This window comes from Oreochromis niloticus, linkage group LG19, assembly GCF_001858045.2.
Source record: "Oreochromis niloticus isolate F11D_XX linkage group LG19, O_niloticus_UMD_NMBU, whole genome shotgun sequence".
Lineage (NCBI taxonomy): Eukaryota > Metazoa > Chordata > Actinopteri > Cichliformes > Cichlidae > Oreochromis > Oreochromis niloticus.
This window is the reverse complement of record NC_031983.2, coordinates 11554693-11578787: the sequence shown is the minus strand read 5'-3', so window position 1 is coordinate 11578787 and position 24095 is coordinate 11554693. Positions and strand designations below refer to the sequence as shown.

At 41.9% G+C, this 24095-nt stretch overlaps 2 protein-coding genes across 2 annotated transcripts in view; one reads left to right on the top strand and one right to left on the bottom strand.

Moving 5' to 3' along the window:
* Positions 1–626: 626 nt before the first annotated feature.
* plk4 (polo-like kinase 4 (Drosophila)) lies at positions 627–7104 on the top strand. The gene is made up of 15 exons (XM_005477013.4): positions 627–852; positions 1767–1862; positions 2110–2205; positions 2792–2906; positions 3012–3990; positions 4071–4159; positions 4240–4556; positions 4664–4768; positions 4884–4986; positions 5076–5225; positions 5312–5540; positions 5641–5743; positions 5997–6134; positions 6230–6336; positions 6701–7104. The coding sequence occupies exons 1-15, from the start codon at positions 823–825 to the stop codon at positions 6810–6812; spliced, it is 2769 nt and encodes a 922-aa protein (XP_005477070.1). The 5' UTR covers positions 627–822; the 3' UTR covers positions 6813–7104.
* Positions 7105–8483: 1379 nt separating this feature from the next.
* Positions 8484–24095, bottom strand: part of itpk1b (inositol-tetrakisphosphate 1-kinase b) — a 30527-nt gene continuing 14915 nt past the window's right edge. Inside the window, exons 5-11 of the mRNA XM_003453101.5 lie at positions 21429–21546; positions 15129–15227; positions 14920–14960; positions 14448–14613; positions 11953–12020; positions 11658–11820; positions 8484–11125 (exon numbers count right to left, since the gene is read on the bottom strand). Coding sequence (XP_003453149.1) covers positions 10857–11125; positions 11658–11820; positions 11953–12020; positions 14448–14613; positions 14920–14960; positions 15129–15227; positions 21429–21546 — 924 coding nt within the window. The 3' untranslated portion in view covers positions 8484–10856. The remainder of the gene's footprint in view (positions 11126–11657; positions 11821–11952; positions 12021–14447; positions 14614–14919; positions 14961–15128; positions 15228–21428; positions 21547–24095) is intronic.

The following is a 24095-nucleotide window of genomic DNA, read 5'->3' as shown; positions in this document are numbered from 1 at the left end:
AGAAGAAAGTGGCCATCTGTGCTGTACTTAAGTTTTCAGTTGTGATACAGAAAGTTTAAAAATATATATTTTTGCAAATTTTAATATCTCTATTCACTAAAAAGTTGTAATTTGGATCTATAATGACAGGTCATTTGTAGCAGTCATTTACTCTTAAACATGCATTAACCTCTAATGTTTATCGATGGCCTAAGAAACCAGATCCCGCAGAGTGAACATGAAGAGTCCAGGGAGAAAGTACCTTACGTTACTTTAAACCCAGGATCCAATTACTGTGAGGAATGTTGCCTTTACTGCACATTATGGCTCACCATTTTTGTCTTAAAACAAACTTTCTTTGTCAGCAAACCAAGACAAACAAGAGAGGTCGAGTCCTGTGATTAAAGCTGATTTAAAAAAAAAAATTAAAAGAACGTTACTGGATTAATTAATAAAATTTTCTTTAATAATACATTTATCATTTAAATTTATCATTTTAAAAGTAGTAGCTGATTCCATATATGCAGTTCCTGTGTCTGGACGACCACTGATATTAAATTAAATTTAGATCATTGAAGCTTCATGCAACTCCATCGCAGCCACGGGGCGATTGGAGGAGGCGTGGCAAACCTTAATGTTGTCAAGTGACGCGGGGTGTGACGTGGCCACGGAGTAACGGGCGGATATTTTCAAAATGGAAGATATGGCAAAGTTTTGGAGGGGAACGCGAGAACAACATTTATTTGCCGTGTGAGGACTCCTGCAGCGGCTATCCATGCACTCTGCCTATCCGGGAACATTATTACAAACCTGCACGCGTCTGCGAGGCGAAAAGCCGCCACGATGAGTGTTTCGATCGGCGATAAAATTGAGGTGAGTGCTTTTGTTGGGCTAACGCCCACAAGCTAGCGTCCACTCGGACTGATGACTTTTTCTCGCGTCAAGTCAAAGGCTGGAGTTACAAGTTAGCTACACAATATCGCACTGAGAAGGAAAAAAACACTTAGTTTGCTCAATATAATGGGGACACGATAAACTTTTATTTAGTCATAGCTAAATATTATACTACATAACATCAATTACTGAGGCGATACTTCAGTTTTTCGTTTTTAGCTTGTTTCACGTGTCGTAAAGAGATCGCTTTTTACGATTGCCTAAATGTATTCTTCTACTTATTATTATTATTATTATTGTTATTATTATTTAGTAGTACTAGTAGTGGTGGTGGTGGTGGTGGTGGTGGTGGTAGTAGTAGTAGTGGTAGTAGTAGTAGAAGAAAATGTCAACATCGTCTCTGCGGGTGTGTAATGCTCCCCCAGGACAAACATTGTTGTGTCTCGTCAGTGCGTCAGTTTGGGGACCCGTCATGCTGCTTGGAAACGGTACAAGTGGGTCCTCATTAGCGGGAAGAGACCCGGGATAATTAAAGGTTTTGGTTGGCCATATGACGGCGTCAGGTGTTGGTGGCTTGTTTGACAGTTAACGTTTGTTGTGGGTGGATTTCTCCCGTGTGGAGTCGTTGGTGGTTGTAGAGAACAATCAAGCAGGTCGCAGGTTACGGGAAGGATGTTTGACCAAGTTCTTCGCCTTGGCTTTAACAACCTGACTGCTGACTCCCATGCTAGCAGAGATGAGAAAGGAGGTTTTTGTTATGATCAGGAGTCGAGGATTGAGGTGTTTGCTTTTAAAGCTCTCGCTTCCCATGGGATTTAAATTGAAAAATGAAATCATGCTCACATTTTCCTGCAGATGCATTGTTTGTACAACTTCTCTTTTTGTGCATGCAGGACTTCAAGGTCCTCACTCTGCTCGGGAAGGGCTCCTTTGCGTGTGTTTACCGGGCCAAATCGGTGAAGACTGGTCTGGAGGTTGCCATCAAAACGGTGAGATAATCTACATCTTTATCAGTGATGCTGTAAAAGTGTAAACTTGGAACTACTGGGTTATGACATATGTTGCCTCCCGTGGGGTTCTTGTGGTCTGTTGACCCGCCCCACAGATGAGGTCCCAGCGTTTCGTTGCCATTGTGGGTGGCAGACTGATTATTAGGATCAAACCAAACTGTACAACACGCCACGCTGAGCCGAGGAGTGACAGGTGTATAATTATCTCTGTTGTTCCCATCTGCAGATTGACAAAAAAGCAATGCACAAAGCTGGCATGGTCCAACGTGTGAGGAACGAGGTGGAGATTCACTGCCGACTGAAGCATCCTTCCATACTGGAGGTAACGCTGACAAGCCACAGATGATTTCTTGCCATGAAGTGCTTGATACACAACACCAAGCCTGCTTTTCATTTAAATATGCCTTTTCCTGTAGTGTATCTATACAATATACATTTTCAGTTTTTTTTGCATCACACACAGATTAGCCTGTTTAGTGATGGACTGCAATAATTTGAAATGTGTGAATGCTTGCTTAGTGTGAGATTTACAGTGAAAAGTTAACACCAGTGCTGTAGCTATAGGGATTCCTGTGTCTTTGTGGGACTGTTGTGTTTGATGATGCATATATCAGCTTTCTGTATTGTTGTCATGGTTATACAGGGCGTCCTTGATAGTACTTTGTGTAGGCGCTCCACCGATTTGTTTCCACTTCACTTTATCAGTAGTCTGGCTAATCTTCAGCTTTAAAGATTAACCAGGAAAGCAGGCAGTGGTGGTCCCACTGGCACAGCTTTCAGGACCACAGTAGTACAATCATTTTAAAATCCAGTCAGATATATTCTATATTTTGTTCTTTCTCAATGTTTCCATATTTTGAGACGATGGTAAATAAATCATATTGTTATGTCTTTTGTTTTTGTAAAAGCTTTACAACTACTTTGAGGACAGCAACTATGTGTATTTGGTGTTGGAGATGTGCCACAATGGAGAGATGAGTCGGTACCTCAAAGAGCGAAAGATGCCTTTCTCTGAAGATGAAGGTCAGGCACATGTTTTTGTTTAGAAGCCTAAATATGAGTTGTGTTGTCAGCTTTGTGAGTTGCTACTACTATAAAAAAAACAACAACTTTATTTTCGCCCCACAGCGAGACATTTCATGGACCAAACAGTGAAAGGGATGCTTTATTTACATACTCATGGGATCTTGCACCGAGACCTGACTTTGTCCAACCTTCTGCTGACCAGCAACATGAACATTAAGATAGCAGACTTTGGCCTGGCCACTCAGCTCAAACTCCCAAACGAAAAGCACTTCACCATGTGTGGCACACCAAATTACATCTCCCCAGAGGTGGCCACTCGCAGCGCCCACGGGCTGGAATCAGATGTTTGGTCACTGGGATGCATGTTCTATGCTTTCCTGATGGGTCGCCCTCCATTTGACACAGACACAGTGAAGCACACTTTGTCCAAAGTGGTTCTCGGGGACTATGAGATGCCTACCCACGTTTCTCTGGAGGCTCAGGACCTGATTTATCAGCTGCTGCAGAAAGACCCCACCCAGCGGCCCAGCCTCTCTGCAGTACTGGACCACCCATTCATGACCCAGAGCCTGCTGGTCAGGACCAAAGAGCTGGGGCTTGGGGATGACGGATCCATTGACAGTGGCATTGCCACCATCTCTACAGCCTACACCTCCTCCACCTCTGCCAGCAGCGGCAGTCGCCTCCAGAAGCGAACCAAGCACATGATAGGCTCTGCTCTGCCTAATCGCATGACACCCATCCCAAGCCTTCCACGCCAGCCCAACAGTGCCTGTTTTGAGGACGGAGACCAGTGGCAGCAGCAGCAGCATCCGCTGGAGCGGTTCAACAGAGAGGGCAGGAGCAGGGCGGCTCACGGTGGAGAAAGCGCAGAGCCTCATTCTCGCTACCTGAGGAGGGCTCACTCTTCAGACCGTCCCATGTCCACTTCAACAGGTTCAACTCATGCTGAGCTGGGGCGATGCCACTCAGAGGAGACTCTGGCTGGTATTGGACGCCCAGTCTTCCCCGTGTCCTCCACTCCACACCCGTTTTCAGAGCACGGAAGACTCCCGTCTCCACCTGTCAAGCAGCCAGCAAAGTAAGCAGTCAGTCTGTTGATAATCTTTTCTTTTTTTTTCTCAGGTTATTGAGACTAACAGATGACACTCTCTGTTTCAGTTCTGGGTATTTTTCCACAGAGACCGCACTTCCACCAAACTTGCAATTTCAGGACTTAGAGGGAGTTTCTAATTGGCTCAACACTGAAGGTAAAATAACACTTTTGTGCTCTTTTGGTTGTTTTAATCATGACTACAATGTTTTCCAAAAGTTTTGCTTTCTTTCTCAGGCTCTGGACAGAGGTCCGCAGATGGCAGCGCCCACAGCAGTAGAGGACCTTTAGGTGTTCACAACTCCTGGACAGATAAGCCCATGAGCCGAGGCGTGAACCTTCACCCCAACCTGCACCACCAGCTTCTTTCCAACTCCGACTCATACAGGGAGAACATCCCCGGATTAGAGTTCCAACCTCCTCCTGACAGAGAGTTAAAGCACTCTTCAACCAAACCCAGTACAGATAAGCCGAAGAAAACGCTGAGAGACGTAATCCCGCCTCTGTGTGCCTCCCGACTGAAGCCGATCAGACAGAAGACCAAAAATGCTGTTGTAAGATTTAAATCAATTTTCTTTTTCATTTTTTTTAAATTTCTATGTGTGAACTGTGGATATATTTTTTTAGATATCTCATCTCTTTTTTCTTATCTTCCATCCAGGTGAGCATTTTGGACACGGGTGAAGTTTGTATGGAGCTGTTAAAATGTCAGAGTGGTCAAGAAAGAGTCAAAGAAGTCCTCCGGATTTCCTGTGATGGCTCAATGGTACAGTTTCTGTGGGGCAATCAGCATTTATCATGCAGTTACTCAATAAATCTTTCCATGTGGAAAAAAATATTCAGTCTTGTAAGTTGTGGCTTATTATGACCATCTGCTGTAGGTGACGATATACCAGCCTAATGGTGGAAAAGGTTTTCCTGTGCTGGACTGCCCGCCAGCTCCTCCAGAAGATATTCTCATTTGTAGCTACGAGGATCTTCCAGGTATTCTGACGGATGCGTCCCACCCATTAATATCAGATATTAAAAAATTAGAAATAAAATTGTAATTGAGCTTATTTATTTTGTCACAGAGAAATACTGGAAAAAGTACCAGTATGCCTCCAAGTTTGTTCAGCTTGTTAAATCCAAGACTCCTAAAGTGACCCTTTACACCAAGTATGCCAAGGTCATGCTGATGGAGAACTCTCCTAACGCGGACCTGGAAGTTTGCTTTTATGATGGTGAGTCAGAGGTGTTTGCTGAACGTCAGTAATGAGGTGGCTGAGCTGATGAGTCTAAATTAATGTGTAATAACTGCATCATGCAGGCGCAAAGACCCACAAGACGTCCGAACTTGTGCGAGTGGTGGAGAAGAGCGGGAAGTCGTACACTGTGAAGGGCGAGGCGGGGCTGAGCGGCCTGAGCCCGGAGTGCCGGAGGTATGTGGAGCTGTCGGACGAGGGCCACGCCATGTGTTTATCTCTCGAGGCGGCCATCACTGCAGAGGAGCAGCGCAGCACCAAGAACGTCCCTTTCTTCCCCATAACGATTGGCAGGTGACAGGAAAATTCTGCCCACCTAGTGACAACTTTTCTGTGTTTGTTTGTTATTTTTCTCATCTTGCGTGACAAATGTTTGTTTCCTTTTACTTCCCAGGAGACCCGCCAGCTCAGACGCTCCAGGCTCATCGTCTGTGCCCTCGCACCCGGTTCCTCCAGATACAGCATCGCCTCCTAAACCTCCACAAATCACTCCTTCGGTAAGTTCTGACGTTACAGGATAAAATGAAGAATAATGTGGATTTCCACGCCAGCCGCTCAGATGTCTCAGGCAAAAACATGTCATGTATGCAGTGTTCACTGGTTTCAGGCAGAGGGATTCTTTCCACAGTACAACCAGAAGACTAATAGTGAAAAATAAAACCTAAAAACAGCACCTGGAGTCATACCCGAGCATGTGGGTGTGCAGGCCGTGATGAGATCTGCATTTGATTTTTACTGATTTATTTCTAGATGATTTCCTACGACGGGTCTGACTTCACCACAGCCAGCCTGAGTAAGAAAAGCTCCCCAGTGCGACAGGACCTCATTCAGAGCACAGGAAAGGTGGTCAAGTCGATATTTGTGCCAAATGTTGGATGGGCATCCCAGGTAATTGATAACTAATTAATATTTTAAGATTGGGAATATGAATTGACGAATTGACAAAAACCGAATCCTTGTTTGTTTGTTTTTTGTATCTGTAGCTGACGAGCGGAGAGGTATGGGTGCAGTTCAACGATGGTTCTCAGCTGGTGGTTCAGGCAGGAGTTTCCTGCATCACCTACACGTGTCCAGAAGGGAAGATCACCAGGTATGAAATACATTAGAAATGTCTTGTGTTCCCTTTAAGAGCTATGTTTTTAAAATTTTGTGGGAGTAGATGTTTTTGATATGGCCATTTCAGAAGCCCCATCCACCTGCTGTTCACATCTTTTGTTTGCATGTGGCAGCCAATCAGAAGAAAGTTTTCTTAAAGATAATGGAAAGGGAGCTGAATGGCTTGTTTCACACAGTTGAACTGAGTGGTGTAACAGAGGCAGAGTGGAGGACAAAATAGCCCGAGAATAAAAATACAAAGCTTGTTATTTGCTGGATCTTTGGCCAACTTTCCACATAGAAGCAGCCCCAGTGTATTTGTATGGCACAAAAAGTAAGAAGTGGTGTGTTCTCTGCAGGTATAAGGAGAACGAGAAGTTGCCTGAGCACGTTAAGGAAAAGCTTCACTGTCTCTCGACCATTCTCGGCCTGTTGGCGAACCCGGCAGCGCATCACCTGCAGTCCCATTAACACCTTGTGTATAGAAGCCTGTCAAAGAGCTGGAAGTAGCATTAGAAACCTTCATTTCTCTTCTTGTAAATATCTTCTATTTGTGTTGTTTTTACATGTACAGAAGACTGAGATTATGAAAAGATATATTTTTATTTTAATAAGCAGCTATTTTGTATAGTGTCTACATTAGCTCTGTTGGAAAACTTAGTGTTTGTGTGTCTTTTTTTTTTGTTTTTTTACTGTTTCCTACTACTATGAAATGTGCGACCGATACACGCTGAAACAATAAAACATCTGGAGGCCGGGTGGAGGATCGCTGCAGTTTCTTTTGCAGTCTTCTCTTTGCACTCAGTATTATGACGGAACTGTGTATAAAAGAAATTAAAGTGTTTATAGCCAGTTCATGGTTTCAGTAATAGAGAATTCATAAGCATAGTTAATATAACTGAAACTTAGCTGGCAGTTACCTCTCTTGTTACCTCTCTGCTCATTGTGAAACCTCCAGGTTTCACAATGAGCTCACCCGAGCTCATGAACACTGACCACCCGAAACCCTGGCTGATTAGGTCCCACACCCGCTTTCACACCTTGGCGCATGTGATTAGAGGATCACCAGGGGGTCCTTTGTCCCTCCTTGGGGGGATACTCCCACTGGGTTTAAATCTGGGACTCTCGGCCATTTGACCTTAGAACTGAAGAAGCTTCTCGGATGAGAGGTGAAACGTCTTCAAGCAACTCAAAGAAGACCAGATGCTTTTCTTTGCAAACTCCTTTGACTACGATGACCTGGATGACTGAGAACCTTCACAGACACGTTACCTCTCTTTATATCTAAAGGAGAAAAATCAGGTTAGTTACTCAAAGTCTGTCACTTAAAATCAACAGAGCTGAAGTTTTAGAGCCCTCATAATTCACATGGTACAGGAAGAAAAGTAAACACTGATTTCTTTGGTGCTCAAATATTTGCATCCAGACGAGCTCCTTTTGGAAATGTGGTGCTACTCATTTCAATCGATGTACGTGGAGTCCTAGCGGTTAAACATAAATGGTATTCATCAACACTTCTTGCAAAGTTGTTAATCTTGCGTCATTCAAAATTTTCCAGACCAAAATACCACACAGAAACTGCTTTGGTTTTATTTGGTTAAGACATTTCATATAATACAGACCCATCAACATCAGCTCAATGAAGCATCTTTATAGATTTTAAAGGACTTGGGAGCTAAGAGCAAAACTGCACTAATTTAATATCTAGGATACAGAGTAATAGAAAGTCAGAGTGGATGTTTTGTTTTGAGATAAAAATAGTGTGTTTTGGGTAAACTTTCAAGGATCATATTATTTTGTCAACTGTCATTTATATAGAATGAAGGCAAACAATTTGAAAACCATTAAATATGTAAGTTATTTAAAAATAAACTTTGTAGGCTACATGATGTAAATAGTTTCACTGTATTTGTGGAGCTAAAAGCACTTTACACTACAAGCTATACTCACACATGACATTCTATGTACTGGAAGTGCTTTTTACCCATCCCTTACACTCATACACACATGGCTATATCAAAAAGATATCCTTACAGACTGAAGGAGTCTGGGATCAAATCTCTGACTCTCTTATAAGCAGGTGAATCACTTGAGTATGATTTTTGTAAAACTTAAAAAACAAAGCAGTAAAACACACCCAGATTAGTTTCACATGTTTATTTTGCCCTGTTGAATTGGCCATTTAATTAAAAAAGTCACAAAATTGAGGATTCTTCTCAATTACAGAACCGATACAAAACGACATACTGTACGGATGTAAGCATAGGCGCATATACACGTACTGTACAAGACACCCAAGAAGTACACATTCAGGTGGAAGCCGGGAGCATGATGACACCATCTGGGTTGCAGAAATGACCAAGAGTGGGATTAACCATTTATATTTCCCATTTAGAAGCACAGTAAAGAACACGAGATAGGACACAGTATAGTGGCGTACACAGATAATCAGCCTTCTCCAATTTAAACAGGGACTCAACCACAGCTTCCTAGGTGAGGAAACACCTAGACTCATTTGAACCTGGTGTGGTACTTTTGAATTTATTGTTGCTTCACTACACTTTGAAGGCAAATCAAAACCAGGATACTCAGAAGGGTTGTTTACACATGTAGCGAAGGCCAACTTCAACAGTGCCGTCGCTCTTCTTTTGTCCCAGAGAGATGCTGGTGAGGTGGCCGCAATGACACAAATATTCACGCTCACAGGGCAAGCAAGAGGACGGTCTGTTCCCTTGGATGCTGATGGAGGAAAGAAGACAGCAAGGGGAGCTCTCTGGGACAAGAGAAGGAATGCAGTAATCTGTATTTGCTGCAGGTTGGCACTCATTTCCCACTAGATGCTAGAGGGATGCAACAACCACTCAGCTGATCTGTCCCTTTCACGCCACCTGAACAGCAAGACCCAGAATTTTACTGTCCCTCTATGTAAATACCCACTTCTTCAAAAACATCACTTCTTTCATTTATATAAAACATTTCCCCCATAAAATCTCAATAAAATAAAGTTGCTCTTAGTAGATGTAAGGACATTATAAGATTTTAACAAAATCGTTAAAAAAAACAAAACAAAATCTCACAGTGAACACTGGGAACGACAGCTGGACCTCCACCTCCTCCCTTCACTTAAAATGTGACACAAATACAGCAGCTGGAACAGCAGACAGGTCAGAGAATAAGGCTTGAAGCACATGAGTGGATTGGACTGTTGGTTTAGTTAACTGGAAGAAGCGCTGAGAGACAATAAAGCTGAACAAATAACTCAATTATCTCAGACTGTTCAGACGAATACTCAGTTTAGATGGGTATTCAAACACACACGTACACACACACACACACACGTACACACACGTACACACACACACGTACACACACACACACACACACACACACCTGATTTTCTTATTAATCCAAAGTGACAAGCTACACAGCAGCCCCAAGTCTGTCCGTCGGTCAAGGTTGCCTCAGTTTGCTCGCGTGACAGATACAAGCGGTGAAGACACGTGGAGTATCTGTTTAAGGAGACTAGAACCCCCACGAAAGCTCCCACTGGAATTCTGAAAAATCATGGAATTTCTCGGAAAACATCCACAGACACAAAAACATGGGAATGTGATCCTCATCTTCCTGCACTGGAGCGACTCAAACTGGGACTCAAAAAGGATGTAGTTTGTTTATCTAACACACAGAAAAACACCCCCTCCCACACACACACACTAACAATCATTACGAAAAGAAACTTGGTCACATGGTCATGGAGATTTTATCCTCTTAAGATTCGAAAAATAATGCTCTTTTTCTCTTCTCCTACACTCAAATTAAATTTGATGGCACTCGGAAAAAAAAAAAACAACTGCTCCCCTGTTTGTTTAAACCAATAAAACAATCTCATCACTCTCTGCAGTCGATTGGCCACAGTCACATAGCAACCTGGGATCTGTGGAGTAGTGTTCAAATGCCCAAAACGCCTCCTCTCTCTACGCCCTTGCACGTAGCACTCAGTGGTATTGACCAGAATACAAACACACATCACTGGTACAGTTGGCCACAGTGTAAATGTGCCTGTGTGTGAGTGAGTGTGAGAGAGATACAAGGGATCATACATTGCACATCTAGTGGCACATCATTCTCCAGTCCTGATTCGGCCATTCTAATTAGTTACCTCTTCTGGACCCTTTCATCACAGAGACCTCACGCAAGAGAGAGAAAAATAAAATCAGCTATTAGACAAAAGTTCCCAAAGTTCACATTACAGTACTGTTAAAGTCTCATTAGACAAAACGAGGGAAAAAAAGGCAGAGAGGAAAAAAGCTTACATCCAATCACCATCATTTCCAATAACTATATAGGAAAAAGGTTTGTGTCTCGATTAGATATATTATCATCATTAACATCATATTTACTATGATTATTAATCATTATTATTATCACCACTGTCATCCGTTATTTGTTCAGGGATCAAATGGGGAGGTAAGGGGATGGGAGAGAAAGAAAAAAAAAAGAACAAAAGAGAGTCAGTCACTGGGAGGAAGCCTTGGTAGCTATCGTGGAGACACAGTGCTGCTGGAAGTTGGGTGACATGGCCGAGTTGCAGCCCAGTCTCTGCAGCTCTTTTCCCAGCATGCTGCAGCAGCCCGGGGCTGGCGGGGCAGCGTTGGGTACCGTGGTGCTCACCGGGAGGCCTTTGGGCTGCTCGCCGGCAGGAGGAAAGTCAGGGTTGTGGCTCTGAAGCACGCTGCTGATGTGGTTCAGGAGGTCGTTGAAAAACTCGGGGACGCCCTCATAACCTGGAAAGAGATGGAAATATTAAGAAGAAAAGCAGTGACTTCTGGCTGTGTGCTAAATAAAGAATATTCTACTTTAAATGTTCTTATAAAGCTGCTCCTGGACACTAAAGGGAACATTTTTTATGTTCTCTTTAGTGTCCAGAAGGACCCTGAAACTTCATATTACATTAAAATAAGACTCATCCTTAAAGAGGTTTCTGAGGTCATAGCTGAAAAGAGCCTAGGTCTGTGTTCCCATACACTTCCATACAACTTGCAAAAACAGAAGTCGCCCCCTGCTGGCCATTAGAAAGAATGCAGGTTTAAGGTTTTCTGCACAAGCTTCATGTTATTTGTGGTTAATAAAAAGCAGAACTGCAGTTAGCAGAACCTGTAGCTTAAACAGTTTAGGATTACACAGGTGATGGCTGCTCTAAGGATGGATTAATTATAACGCCCCGTAAAATCGGAGGTTTATTTTCCACTTAATGAGCAGATACTTTAAAGAAGATGATTTATGTGTGTGTGTCTGTGAGATTGAGGCTGTGCCTACCTGGGAATGCATTGATGTCAATGACGGCGTGCTGGCCTGTTTGATTGTTGATGATTACATCGATGCCAAACAGGGACACGCCCAGTGCTTCTCGCAATGACCTGGACAACTCTCTGATGACATCATCACTGGGTGGCTGAGACACTCCCTCCACGTTCTCTCTCTGGGTGAAACAAAAATTAAAAAGTGCATTAGCTACACAGCCTTTAAAAGTCAGGGTTGTGGCCCTGAAAAGAACAAAGACCTTATAAATAAAAACAAGATGACATTTCATTCCGTGACATTTCGGACGTACCGAGGTCAAGTCTGAGGACGACTCTGGTTTGGAAACATTGTGGCTGTTGAAGAAAATGGCTCTCCTGTCTGGAGCAGAAACAAAGGGAAAGGGTGAGGCGGAATTTTAAAGAGTGTTGACTACACCGACACAGGCTACGATCAGAAACTCCCGAAGAATTAGTTCCCAAATCACTTTTCCGACCTCAATGGAAAATGTTTGCTCCATGTGTTCCTACCATACAGTTTCATGTAGATCAGATAAAACATAAGAACTGGTGAAAAATATAACTTAATTATTGAGAAACCTATTTAAGCCTAAAAATGTGACACAAAATGCTGACACATTGAGATTAGTTCCTCATCATGTCCACTTATACATGTTCTCTTCCTGTCCCCACCGTGACTTCTACATTTTTTAAGGCTTTCAATATCTGTGACTGAAGGTAGGATTAATTATTGATAATCATAAAGGCTGCAAAACAGCAGTGCTTAGCCTGAGGAACTGTAACTAATGCAAACAAATCAGTTTAATATGTAGCTCATGATCCTAAACTAAAGAGATTTTTTTATGCAAGAACAAGAAGGCTTTATTCCTGCAGCCTTATGTCAGACATCAGCTGCAGGTTTACCACAGTCTGTTATTCAAATTTCAAAAGTATCAGCAAGTTAAGGCATGAAGTGGAAGCAAATTATTAATTTAAAAAATGAACAACCTTGCCTGCCAGTTATACTGATCGCTTATTTCCATTAACCCTCTGACAGTATGTTGTTTTGAATTGTAGGATGTATTATTTTCTCAATAGAGGATACACCAGACCAAAGAAGGTAATAAAGGATGCACTGAAGCACCTCTTCTTAGTATTTAGATACTCTAAACACTTCTTATTAAGGCTGCCATGCAGATGCTTCTGGGTGACTTCACTCAGTCTTTTTTCATTGGAAAGTTCCTATTTGACTGCAGCCCTGGTGTCACGGTGCAGTTGTCTAGATTTTCCATCATCTGCACTAGGTGGCGCCACAGTTCAACCATGGCCTTTAGTAAGTGAACCTCTTGTTTTCTAAATTTGAATACCTGGTATTTAAAAAAAAAACAAACAAAACCCAAAAAACAAGAAGTTACTAAACCACACTGATGTAATACTTTTTCATCTTAAAAAGTCACCCAGGTCGAGTTTGTGAGCTGAAGACAACATCATATCCTGTGCAGTGCAGTGAGGAGTGCTCAGACCTCTACAAAGCATAAACCAAACAGCCACTTCATAAATGCATAGCCCAGCCACCTCAGCAGGACAAGACTCAGCTGTACACCTGCACCTAAAGGATCAACAATACTGTCGAGGATCCCAGTGTTCACTTTGTTTTGAACAAAGACTGTTTGAAAGAGCAGTAAAGGAGGCCATTTACACGCACTGTGAATGGACCACTTGCAAACGGGACAACCTCCACTAGGAGTAAAATGCCCTGGACTGTGCATGATTTGTTTTTAGAACTGAAGAAGCCTCTTGGATGAGAGGTGAACCCTAAAGAACTGCAGTTGGCCATTTTTTTAAGCTCTCATGACAAGTCTCTCAGTCATACCTACAATGTGTTGAGTGTTCCATATGTTTACATCAATAGGTTACTCATTGGGCTCGGTTGAGGAATTTTCTTTGATAAATGTGACAGGAATGTATCACAACATTTTTACCTTCCTTTTCTCTGATTTCTAACTTGTAATGATTAACATGAATGAGTGTTAGAGAGAAAGGAGTGGAGGGAAACTGTGCGTTCCATCACTGTCCAAATAAATCTGCCCTTCGGCACAGCGAAGGTCGCGGTAATGAAATGTTCGGCGGATTGGCTCATTCATTCCCTGGCTTGATGGGCAAAGCTTCACTTTAAGAAGGAAGGCTGACTCGGACAGCCCATCTCTCACTTTCCAAACACTAACCCATACTTCAACCTTTCAAAGCACCTTTTCCATCACTTTCTAGGTACAAAACATAATGCATAGCTTCAGGCTGTGGGGGACAATAACCTAAGCGCTGTGCAGACGTATTGCTGTGCTGTGGTGAGCTTTTCTGTTGTACCAGCATTCCAGGCTGAAACCAGCCATCCTGTCTGCACGGTTACACAAAGCGGACGACTACGCTGGCGGCAAAAATGATTTGCATGTGGGCCTCTGCTGTATCACATGCAAATACTGGAGTCGTTTGTGTCGGGGGATAACCCTGTATTCAAAGACACGTCATGGGTAAAAGCTTTCGATATGTTTATGGAGAAAAACACTGCTGCTCTTGTCTTGTTTTGACAACATGTACCAACAGGGTATAACTCAATTGCACTCTGCTGCACCCCTTAAAAGGGCGAACAGGTCCAATCACAGGGACCATAAAGCCATTTTATGAGCTCTTTTATTGGGTAATTTGGAGAAGCTGTGCAGATTGCACAGACTGACCAGTGTGCCCGTAAGCAGCGCTTGGACTTCCCCACCTGTCACTCTCCCTCTCACTGTGTGTCCGTTCTTAACCTTACCTGCAGGTCCAGCAGGGAAATTCTTAAGGGAAGGTCTCTCCACTACAGTGTAGGAGTCTCCCACCACGAACACTTTGTAAAGCACTGCGTTGTGGTTGATGAAACTCTGAATCACACAAGGAGGCTTCACATCCTTCAGGTCCTCTTCACTGAAGATAATGGCCATCTGTGGGCAGGAGGCCACACAATAAATGACAAAGAACTTGACAGGAAACATTGAGGTCAATCAGCAGTTAGAGGCAGGTTAACATCTAACTTCATTCAGTGCTGCTTGTGCAGCTGAAATTGACACTCCTGGCAAGCTAGCCAAATAGACTTAATGCCTCCACAGTGTTATACCTACATGAAGTATAACACTATCAGATTTTGCTGTTTGGACTAGAGTTAAATGAAAATCCTCTAACAGAACAGGTATTAGGTAAAGCAAACTTTTGAGGGTGTGAGTGACCTCTGAATCCTGCGGGCCTCTTACCTCATGGGAGTTGGTGCCATGAGCCACCCGTGTTTTGCAAACTGTGGAAGAAATGAAGACAAAGAAAAGCGCAGAATTTACAGCAGAGCACAAACCCTTAAATTTCTGCTATATTTGAGATAATGATGAACAAAGAAACATGGCAACAGGTTTTAACAAAATTTGTGGTGAGTAGAAGGAATTAAGATGACAACAGCAGAGCTACTCACTGAAGGGGAATGAGAGTCCTTGTCTCTTGATCTGCTCCAGCACGTCTGGGCTGCAGTCAGTGTTGAGGACCATGAATGGAGGAGAGCAAATCCTCTCATCTATATATTTAAAAAAAAAAGAAAAGAAAAAAAAGGTGAAAGGCTATATTAATGCTCAGGAGATGTGTACTCTTGGTTATTTTCACTACAGAAACTTTAAGTTATTGCTTTGTTTAATCCACAGTTCAAATTTGGAAGATATTTAAGTTACAAAGACATCAAACTAATTTACTTCTGCAGTTTTAGCTTTAACATACAGTTTCAACAACTCACATGGCGAAACAGTCATATGCTATGACCTGTAGTACTAGGTCAAAAAGTTATTTTTATAACTCATCCTTGTGATGTGTTTACACAAGAAACACAGCAGAGGCCATCTGACACTGCCCTTCTGCTCCTTACAAACACAGACACATACGTTAAATTAATCATAGCTACTACTTGCTTAACCTTAACCACCACCTTTTTTGGTTGATCCCTTTAGGGATCACCGCAGTGACTCATCACTTCCTATTCCTAGTACCGTCTTCTGTCACGCCACTTCTGTCCTTCACTACATCCATGAATCTTCTCTGTGACATCCATCTTCAACATCCTTTGTTCAATAAATCCACCATCTCTTCTCATGTCCAAAACAACTTTGCTTTGTTTCATGTCCATAAAATATTTAAGTTCAGGTCACCACAAAAACCCACACAAATACAATGATGAAATACAGGAAAGCATCCAATTTAATGAGGAACTAAGGATAAACCAGCTAAGGACACGCAGAGTCATCGGGCACATCACCTGATGGACTCACAGGCCTGACTGACATTTCACAACAAACACACTTGCAGTTACAATGTCTTTAAAATTCCCCAGTATTAACCACAAAAATTCTGTTTCTTTTTCACCCATCTCTATATTTGTTGTCCGTTTACAAGAATTGTTTTACATCACATCCTGCAGCAGCAGGTTGGTCAGTTCTGATAAGACTAAAAATTTTAAAAACATCCTGCAGCTTTGACAAGCGTCACCATATCAGGACTGGGGATGCATCTATATTAATGTTTTGTCTTCTGTAATTTCCCCTCCGCAGAAGGTATATGGGGGCGATAAGGTGGACTTGTTGAAGATAACGCCACAGGAAATCATTGGCTGGGCCAAAACAAGAGCTGGCAAAATGTTAATGACAAAAAAAACACAATAGAAACATGCCGGCCTTTGTGTGCTGTGGGCCTCAGCAGTGGCAGGGCTCTCAGCTGATGCAAGTGCTGAGGTCAGGAGAATCTCATTTGCTTAAATTAAGTCCAGTGCAGAGTGCTGAACTCTGGGTGCAGTCAGAGTTTTACAGACACCATGTAAAAGTGGCCAAATGGAACCGCAGAAACGACTTCAATGAAGATGTTGGAAGTAGAATTATCATATTGATGTTGTATGCTTTCACCTACCTACCATCAACAGTTCTTTCAATAAAAAGACAAAAACAAAAACCAACAGAGGTGCATTTGCGAACAAAAATGTCCACAGCTGGTTTGGACCCCCCAGCACATAGGTCATGTGACGCTGGGCTAATATTCTGGTACACTCACTACGAGCATCTACTCTACTCAACAGACCTGATTCTCCTGAAATTATTCATAATTCCTGGCATATGTTTGTCCAGATTTGACCTTTGACCTTTTGGAAATAAATGACAATTTATCATTTTATTCTGTTATCCATTTTTGGGATATTTCATTATTAGGAGCATAGGAGTAATGCTATTGAGAGGTCACGCTGACCTTTAAACCACCGTCATGTTGACATTCAAGAGGCTTTCCCCCCCCCCAGTTGAATGAGATGAAAAGAAACTGATATGAGGATAAACCTAAAACATAATGGTGCTGGTGCAGAGGTGTTATATCAACTGCTGCCGTGTGAGGTGATAACGAAGCATATAAAGATGTTTGGTGTTAAGGATTCTCTTATACTGTTATTTCACAGAAAATTAACAGGCAACAATTAAAATAATGGAATTGTAGCTAAAATAAGAGATTGTAAGAGATTCAGTGTAATCTATAAACATGATAACTGTATAATTCTTCATTTCATGCATATAGGCATTTATTGTACTTTATATAGTAGCTTCCTTAGCCAAAGAAAATGATGAATTAACCTTAATCTTACTGTACAAAACTATAATATTGTAAACACACATTTCAGTTAAGACTGAGATTATGTTGCTGCAACTTTAAACTGCTGCATTTTTGCAAGCAGTTTTTCTTTAAATAATTTTTCTTCAATTTTTTATAGTGCTGACATTTCAAGTGCAATAACTCTACCTTGAAATAAAGTGATTTACATAACCAGGCTCTACCAGTCTGATCCTATGACAGTTTTATCACATGCAGCGGTGATTCTGGTGAAATGATAGCTACAGCTGTGAAAATAATGTCTTAATAACCCAGGAAAATCCTTTAGGTACTTCCATCTCGTGATGGGTCCAAGAACAAGACATTAAACGTTCCCCTGCTCTGCTGCTGGCAAACACGTGTTTCCACACTATTTAGAAAACTAATTTTCAGGAATGTGTTTGATTTTTATGTCCAAAGAAAATAAATCTGGTTATTTAAAAAGACTTAACCACAAAGGGTTTATTTTCGGTTGCTTCAATACTCCTGTTCTCTTGTTCTGTACACTATGACCTTTGCCTGTGAAGCTGGGTCCATTCCAGGGCTGGCTTCGTACCCGCCAGTGCTGGGAGCAAGCCTGGAGGGTTACCCATGAGTCATCTGTGCACTGCCTACAACTGTGCTCCCTTTTAGTGATGTTATTTTATCAGGTCAAGAATAGCATCATAATAAAAAGAAGAAGAAAAAAGCCTGATGGTGAAAACATGCCCATTACATCACTGAGTTCCCAAAGATTGATGGTGTTACATTTGGCTAAACAAAAACCATCAAAAGCCTTGAGCCTTGTCAAATGAGAAAAGAAATTCAAGCTCCAAGTTCAGGTTTTATAATAAAAAGAGCAGAGACTGGTGGACACGAGTGAGTGGCCAAGTTTGTAACAGTGTGCATGCTTGGCTCTGGCTGACGCTTTAGGGGGGGGGGGAGGAGGTGGAGGGGAGGATCAATCTCTGGCTCTGTCTAAACATTGCATGCTTGCAGCAGACCCAACGGAGCCGAGGACAGTCTTTATGGGACTCTACAATGGACAATGAGGTACTTTTTAAAATGGGATTATACAGTTACAAAGTCTTCAGGATCAGGACATCCCTTATATTTGGTCATTCGTCCACTTGATTACAACATAAACACACCGTCAAATAAACTCCAAATGCATAGGCCTTAACCGGTCACTCAAGAGGAAAGAAAATAATCAAAAGGCCTGTTTTAACACTTAAACTGAGATCACACTATTCTCTAGTTTGGGGATTTAGGGGAAGAGAACTACAGCGAGCCAAGTTTCATTATACTTGCTAAACTGTGGTGCTGTTTAGGTGAAAGGCTAGACTCTCTTGTTGCTATTTAGAGCTTGTTTCCTAGAAACCCGAGCATCCTCTCTTTGCTGCTCTCTTCTTGTCCCTCCAAGGCAAAGCAGCAGGATTTTTTAATATTCTAAATTGAACTGGAAACATGGCTATGCCCTGAGAGCATTGCTTGTCTCAATGTCGTGCTCTAAGAGGCTTAAGCTCCAATTAAAATTATGAGTCATTTATGAAAAAAAAGGAAGAGGAAAATGTGATTGTTTTCCCACAACATGTAAATCCAGGTAGTCATTATGTAATGATGATCACAAAGCACAGTAGGGCAGGTGAACCTGACCAGCAGAAACTCAAGGTGGCACTTGGCTTTTTGAACTCACAACTGTTTCTCATTGTCATTCAGAGAAAATTCTATAATTAAATATTGATCACTTGCATAAACCGGCTCTGCTGGTCCTCACAGAGACGTAGATTAATGCTGCAGCACAGGGAGCACAACTGGATTGTTGTATAAATACTCAAGGAAGAGTTTCAGTTTAATTTCTGTTATCTTGAGCTGGAGAGGAAAATGTTTAAGACTCTAAGAGTTGGTGTGACAACGGTTTCTGTCTATAAAAAACAGACTAAGATATCAAAAACTCGTGTATACACAGGAACCAGCGGATTCCACTAAGTAACATAAACAGTTACCTTGGTCTGGCTCACATAGGAAATACAAAAGCAACTCTGACAACAGATCGGAGCCAAATTTCCAGTGACGCTGATCCATTAGTGCTCGTGTGGCTCTTTTCTGGCTGCTTTGTATTAAACACAGCTAAATCTTGCACTTAATTTTATTTTAATTTAAACAGTTTGGAGAAGAACAGCTAAATGCACTGTGACTGAGGCCATTTAATACTGCGAGGCCACTCGAGCGAAAAAATAAGGTTTGCTTTTCCACAAGCGCACCTCAAGTGTTTCCTCCTATTGAGTACTATTCTAGTCATACAGACTGAAACATGGCCGGCTCTCTATGGCCTTTAAGTACTGGGTTGCCTTGGCAGCTGTTTCAGGACTCCATGGTCTCTGCTGATAAGGAGGAGGAAGAGAAAGCAAGGCTCAAGAAAAAAAACAAAACAAAACATAATAACAAAAAAAGCCCAAACCCTAAAATCTCTTACACTATCCTTTTCTTTAACTTGAATTTTTACACAGTCCTCATTTGGGGGCATGCTGATATTCTACAGTCTAGGATTACAACAGGTTTACTGTATCCTTGCTTCTAAACTGACTGTAAATTGTCATGGATGCCTTGGCATGCAGGCCTAACTGTGAGCAGACAGCACCACTTACATTAATGGAAGTAGAGTGGTGAAAGAAAAAAAAAAAAGAGCTTTGTAAAATGCAGCTAGTGAAGCATCTTCCTCTTCAAACCGATCACACACAGTGAGGCAGGAGTGATGCATCTTAAACTCGCTGTTGCGTAACAGCAATCGTGTCTGTTTGGATAAAAAAGACGTCGTCTTCTCGTATTTCTATTTTAAGAAAGCACCGACACGCTGATACGGCTCTGACATCAGACTGCAGCTCATCACACACAAACTTGGTGAGATAATAATTATAAAGGTTTACTTTCTCCTGCCATGTATGGGTATAAAGGAAATGTGGATGAGTCACAGGTGTGCTTACAGTGTGTGTCAGTAGGGAATGTCCCTCTGTAGCTAAAAGCCATCGCCTGCTGGTAAGTTTACTTGATCAGTGATAGGGGAAGGTGTTGCTCGAGTGACCTGAAGGCAAGTTCTGATCATGCTATGATAAGGCAGGGAGAAATAGACTGGTGCATTTTGTCACATGTGAGAAAGGAGGAACTATGATATCAGCAAAGTGCTTAGCTCATGTTTATGTAAATATAAATGTGAACACTTAAAGTAACACAGTTCAAGTGAGAAGCTACAGCGCCTCTCTGCTCCCCCTTCCCTGGGATGTGAAGAGCACAGTCAGAGGTCCTAAAGGTAACCTCAACTTCCCTCTCAATAACATTAAACAGCAGGCCGTGGCTTTTAAATCAAAATCAAAGCCTATTTTTAGACAGCTTCTGTTTTCACAAAGCGAGCTAGGAGCAGAGACACTAATGGTGCTAGCCATCCACTTATCTCACAGTCGCCTGAGAACAAAGCTGAATCTTTAATGGCGAACGGTTTATACTAAGCAGGACATTTAGTTCACTCAAAGAACAGAACACATCATCGCCTAACTATCTGGCTTCTGTGAAAAGTTAACTCTAAAACACTAATGTTGGGTGATTTTCATAAATCTCACTTAGTGGTTGTGTCTTTTTTTGTTTATTTCTCCCACAGTTGTCAGTGATGCAGGGAGACCGTGTCTTCACTGGACAAGGCTCACATGTTACAGGAATGGTTCCCAGCTTTGTTATTCATTTTATCTTATTTTTTTCCCATCATCTATTTCCTAATTTATCACTAATTTTAGTGCCTTTTTATGAGGTCTCCCCAGTGATACTTCTTTCACTTTATGAGACGTTGTATAGGAGACATATAAGATGAGTACTTCAATTTGTCATGTACTGCTGTACTTGAATATATCTTTGTGACAAGTATGTTTTATTGTGTATGTTATATCAGGTACAAAAAAACAAAAACAAACAAACAAAAAACCCCAACAACTACCAGGTGTTAGTGACAGTGTGTAAAGTGTGAGTACTGGTTTTAAATCCTCTCCTCCACTGAAATACGCTGATTTATTCCAAAATTTCTCCAATGCAACCCAGCCTCACACCAGTCAGTCTCTCAAAGTTACCCAAAAGATCTTACCTCGCATACAGCTTTCTAATCTGTGGATGAGCTGGTAGGATTTGCAGCGATCCAGCAGAGTTCGGATAGCTGGAAGTGGATCCAGGATGATAGTCTCAGGATGGGCATCAATGTAGTCCTTGAAACACAGATTTACAAACCTCTTAATTTTTACAATCAGAGAGCATGTACCATTATTGTAAATGTTATTTTTTTACATTATGTATGTCCACACAGATGCAGTTCTCTGCATCATGACTAAATAGGTTTTGTATTGGTTACAGTAACATAACTATGGTCAAAGGCCATGACTAAAAAAAAAATAAATAAGAAATTGCCATTATTGGCTATCTGAATCCAGACACCCTGGCTATGATTTCCCAAAACTGCTTATTCTCTGTAAATAAACCGACTCCTTGGAAAAATAACTGATGAATTACTAATGGAAATGTTTGTGGCTTTTATTTTTAAACGTAACTAATGTGCTAAAAGGGCAACCATCTGCCATGACACACACACACACACACACACACACACACACACACACACACACACACACACACACACACACACACACACACACACACACACACACACACACACACACAAAAATATAGATTAGAAATGTTAAGCAAACATAATCATGTAGACAAATCCAAACACTGAGTTGAAGGGTCAACATGCCTCACTCTGTTTTTGTGTGTAAGCTAGAGAGAGCATGAGATGTATGCCAGCGGGTCTTTGTAGGTTACATCACTGCATCTCTGCATGACCTGCTGTTAGGTCAGCGTGAGGCTGGCCATTTTACATAACTGCAGTCCCCTTCTCTTCTCTCGCCTTCCCGGCTTTCCTCTGACTCCGTCCTCACACCACCTTCTCTCCGTTCTCGGCCGCTCTCCATCATCTCCACACTTGATTTTCGGCTACATGGATCCCTTTGCCAAGAGTTCATTCCCAGCAATTTCATACTGAGTCACAAACGCTGTCAGGTGGAGCTGGCTGGCCTACACATTACACAAACAGCCCGCCTGCTCACATCGCAACTCCGCTGTCACACACATTTACATGAAATTAAACACATCGTGCAATATTAAACATCAAGCACATGTACAGTGGAAATAAATGCCTATTTTTGAACAGAGTCTCAGTACACACACACACACACACACACACACACACACACACACACACGCTGTAGCACAAAGAATGTAAACCGACGCCTTTGCCTTGACATGGAGGACCCATCTGCAGGATTTGCCGGGATCTAACAGGCAATGCTAATCAAAGCCAGTCGAGCTGTTATGTAAGTAAAATATGCTGCCATGGAAAAAATAAATAAATCAATCCAAACTAATCTTCCAGGAGTTCAGAGGAATACTCTGTGATAGGGACTGTCACTTGCTGAATTCTGCATCTCAGAAGAAGAAATGCAGTTAAACAGAGACAAGAGGGGGAGTTGAGAAAGATCAACGCTTTTTAGCAGGTGCTGGAGAGGAAAAGAGCCAGACGTATGTCAGCGTGGGTGTAAGAGAGGGCTGTTCGCATTTCAGAGCAGATCCGTTTCCAGAGAAGAATAAATGGGTTTGTCTTTGGGAATATGGTCAGAAGAGCATCTAATCTGTTCTGCTGATTGTAAGCCATGTCTGTGATGCCACAGTTGTCAAACCTGAAGCGAAAAATTATTTTTAGCATTTGTATTAGCCACAACTACAACCAGATGGGTGCAATTTACCACATCAGTTCAGCTTACATAAGATGTCAAGTACAGAGAAGCCCGGAAGACCTAAATTACGACTGTAGCGATCTACACCCATTTGTCAGTGAGGTAGACGCGGGGGGGAAAAAAAAAAAAAAAAAATCTATAACAGCTAAAAGCACCTGGTAATTAGCTACAAATGCCATTTTACCTTCCCAGTGTAGTTAGAGAACGCAAATGATATTTGTCCAAGGTTTACAGTGAACACGGCTCACAACTCAGGCCACTGAATCACCAGAGTGCATCTCAGGACGACATTTTGTTTTCATAAAGAGCTATTTTAGAGATGACGGTTTATTCTCTCCACGACACAACCGGGTTATTTATGATCACAGCTGTGTAACATTAGAATTACGCCAACGCATATATTTCCAGTGGAAATGTAATCACAGATGACAGTTGTGTTCAGGTAAACACGCAGAACAAAAGAGGAGAAGACTCAGCCACAAGACTTGGCTGCTGATTTACCCGCTGATATTTAATTCAACCACTAACTACAGTGGTAAAGTTTGAGTACTGACTAAAAGGAAGAAAATACTGTATTAAAAAAACAAAACAAAACACACACTTCCTCTGAACTAAAAAACCCCTACAAAGACGTTATCGATGCTTACAGGATGACATTTCTTTTTAAGGCATACAGCCAACTGGGAGGAGACCTTTAGTTTGAAGATCAACTGGCTGACTGAATAAACATTAAGGCCACGCAGAAAATACAGAAAAATTCCTGTCACGATCTAAATGACTCATTCGAATGTGCACAGTTCAATTTTATTTAGTAAATAATGATATGAGCACTGTTAAGCATAGGGTATGCATTAAGATGAATGATGATTAAGAGGGCTGCCAGACGGCTACAGGTACAGCTGACAGTAGTGGTAAATCCTTGAGGGTTTCAGTTTGATGAAAACCAGCCACATTTTGCTCAGTAC

Bases quoted from the DNA above. Each gene is read 5' to 3' on its own strand.
- plk4 (XM_005477013.4), top strand. From the start codon at position 823: ATGAGTGTTTCGATCGGCGATAAAATTGAG. The intron at 5,541-5,640 runs GTGACAGGAAAA...TTTACTTCCCAG, and splicing joins TTCCCCATAACGATTGGCAG to GAGACCCGCCAGCTCAGACG. The intron at 6,135-6,229 runs GTAATTGATAAC...TTGTATCTGTAG, and splicing joins ATGTTGGATGGGCATCCCAG to CTGACGAGCGGAGAGGTATG.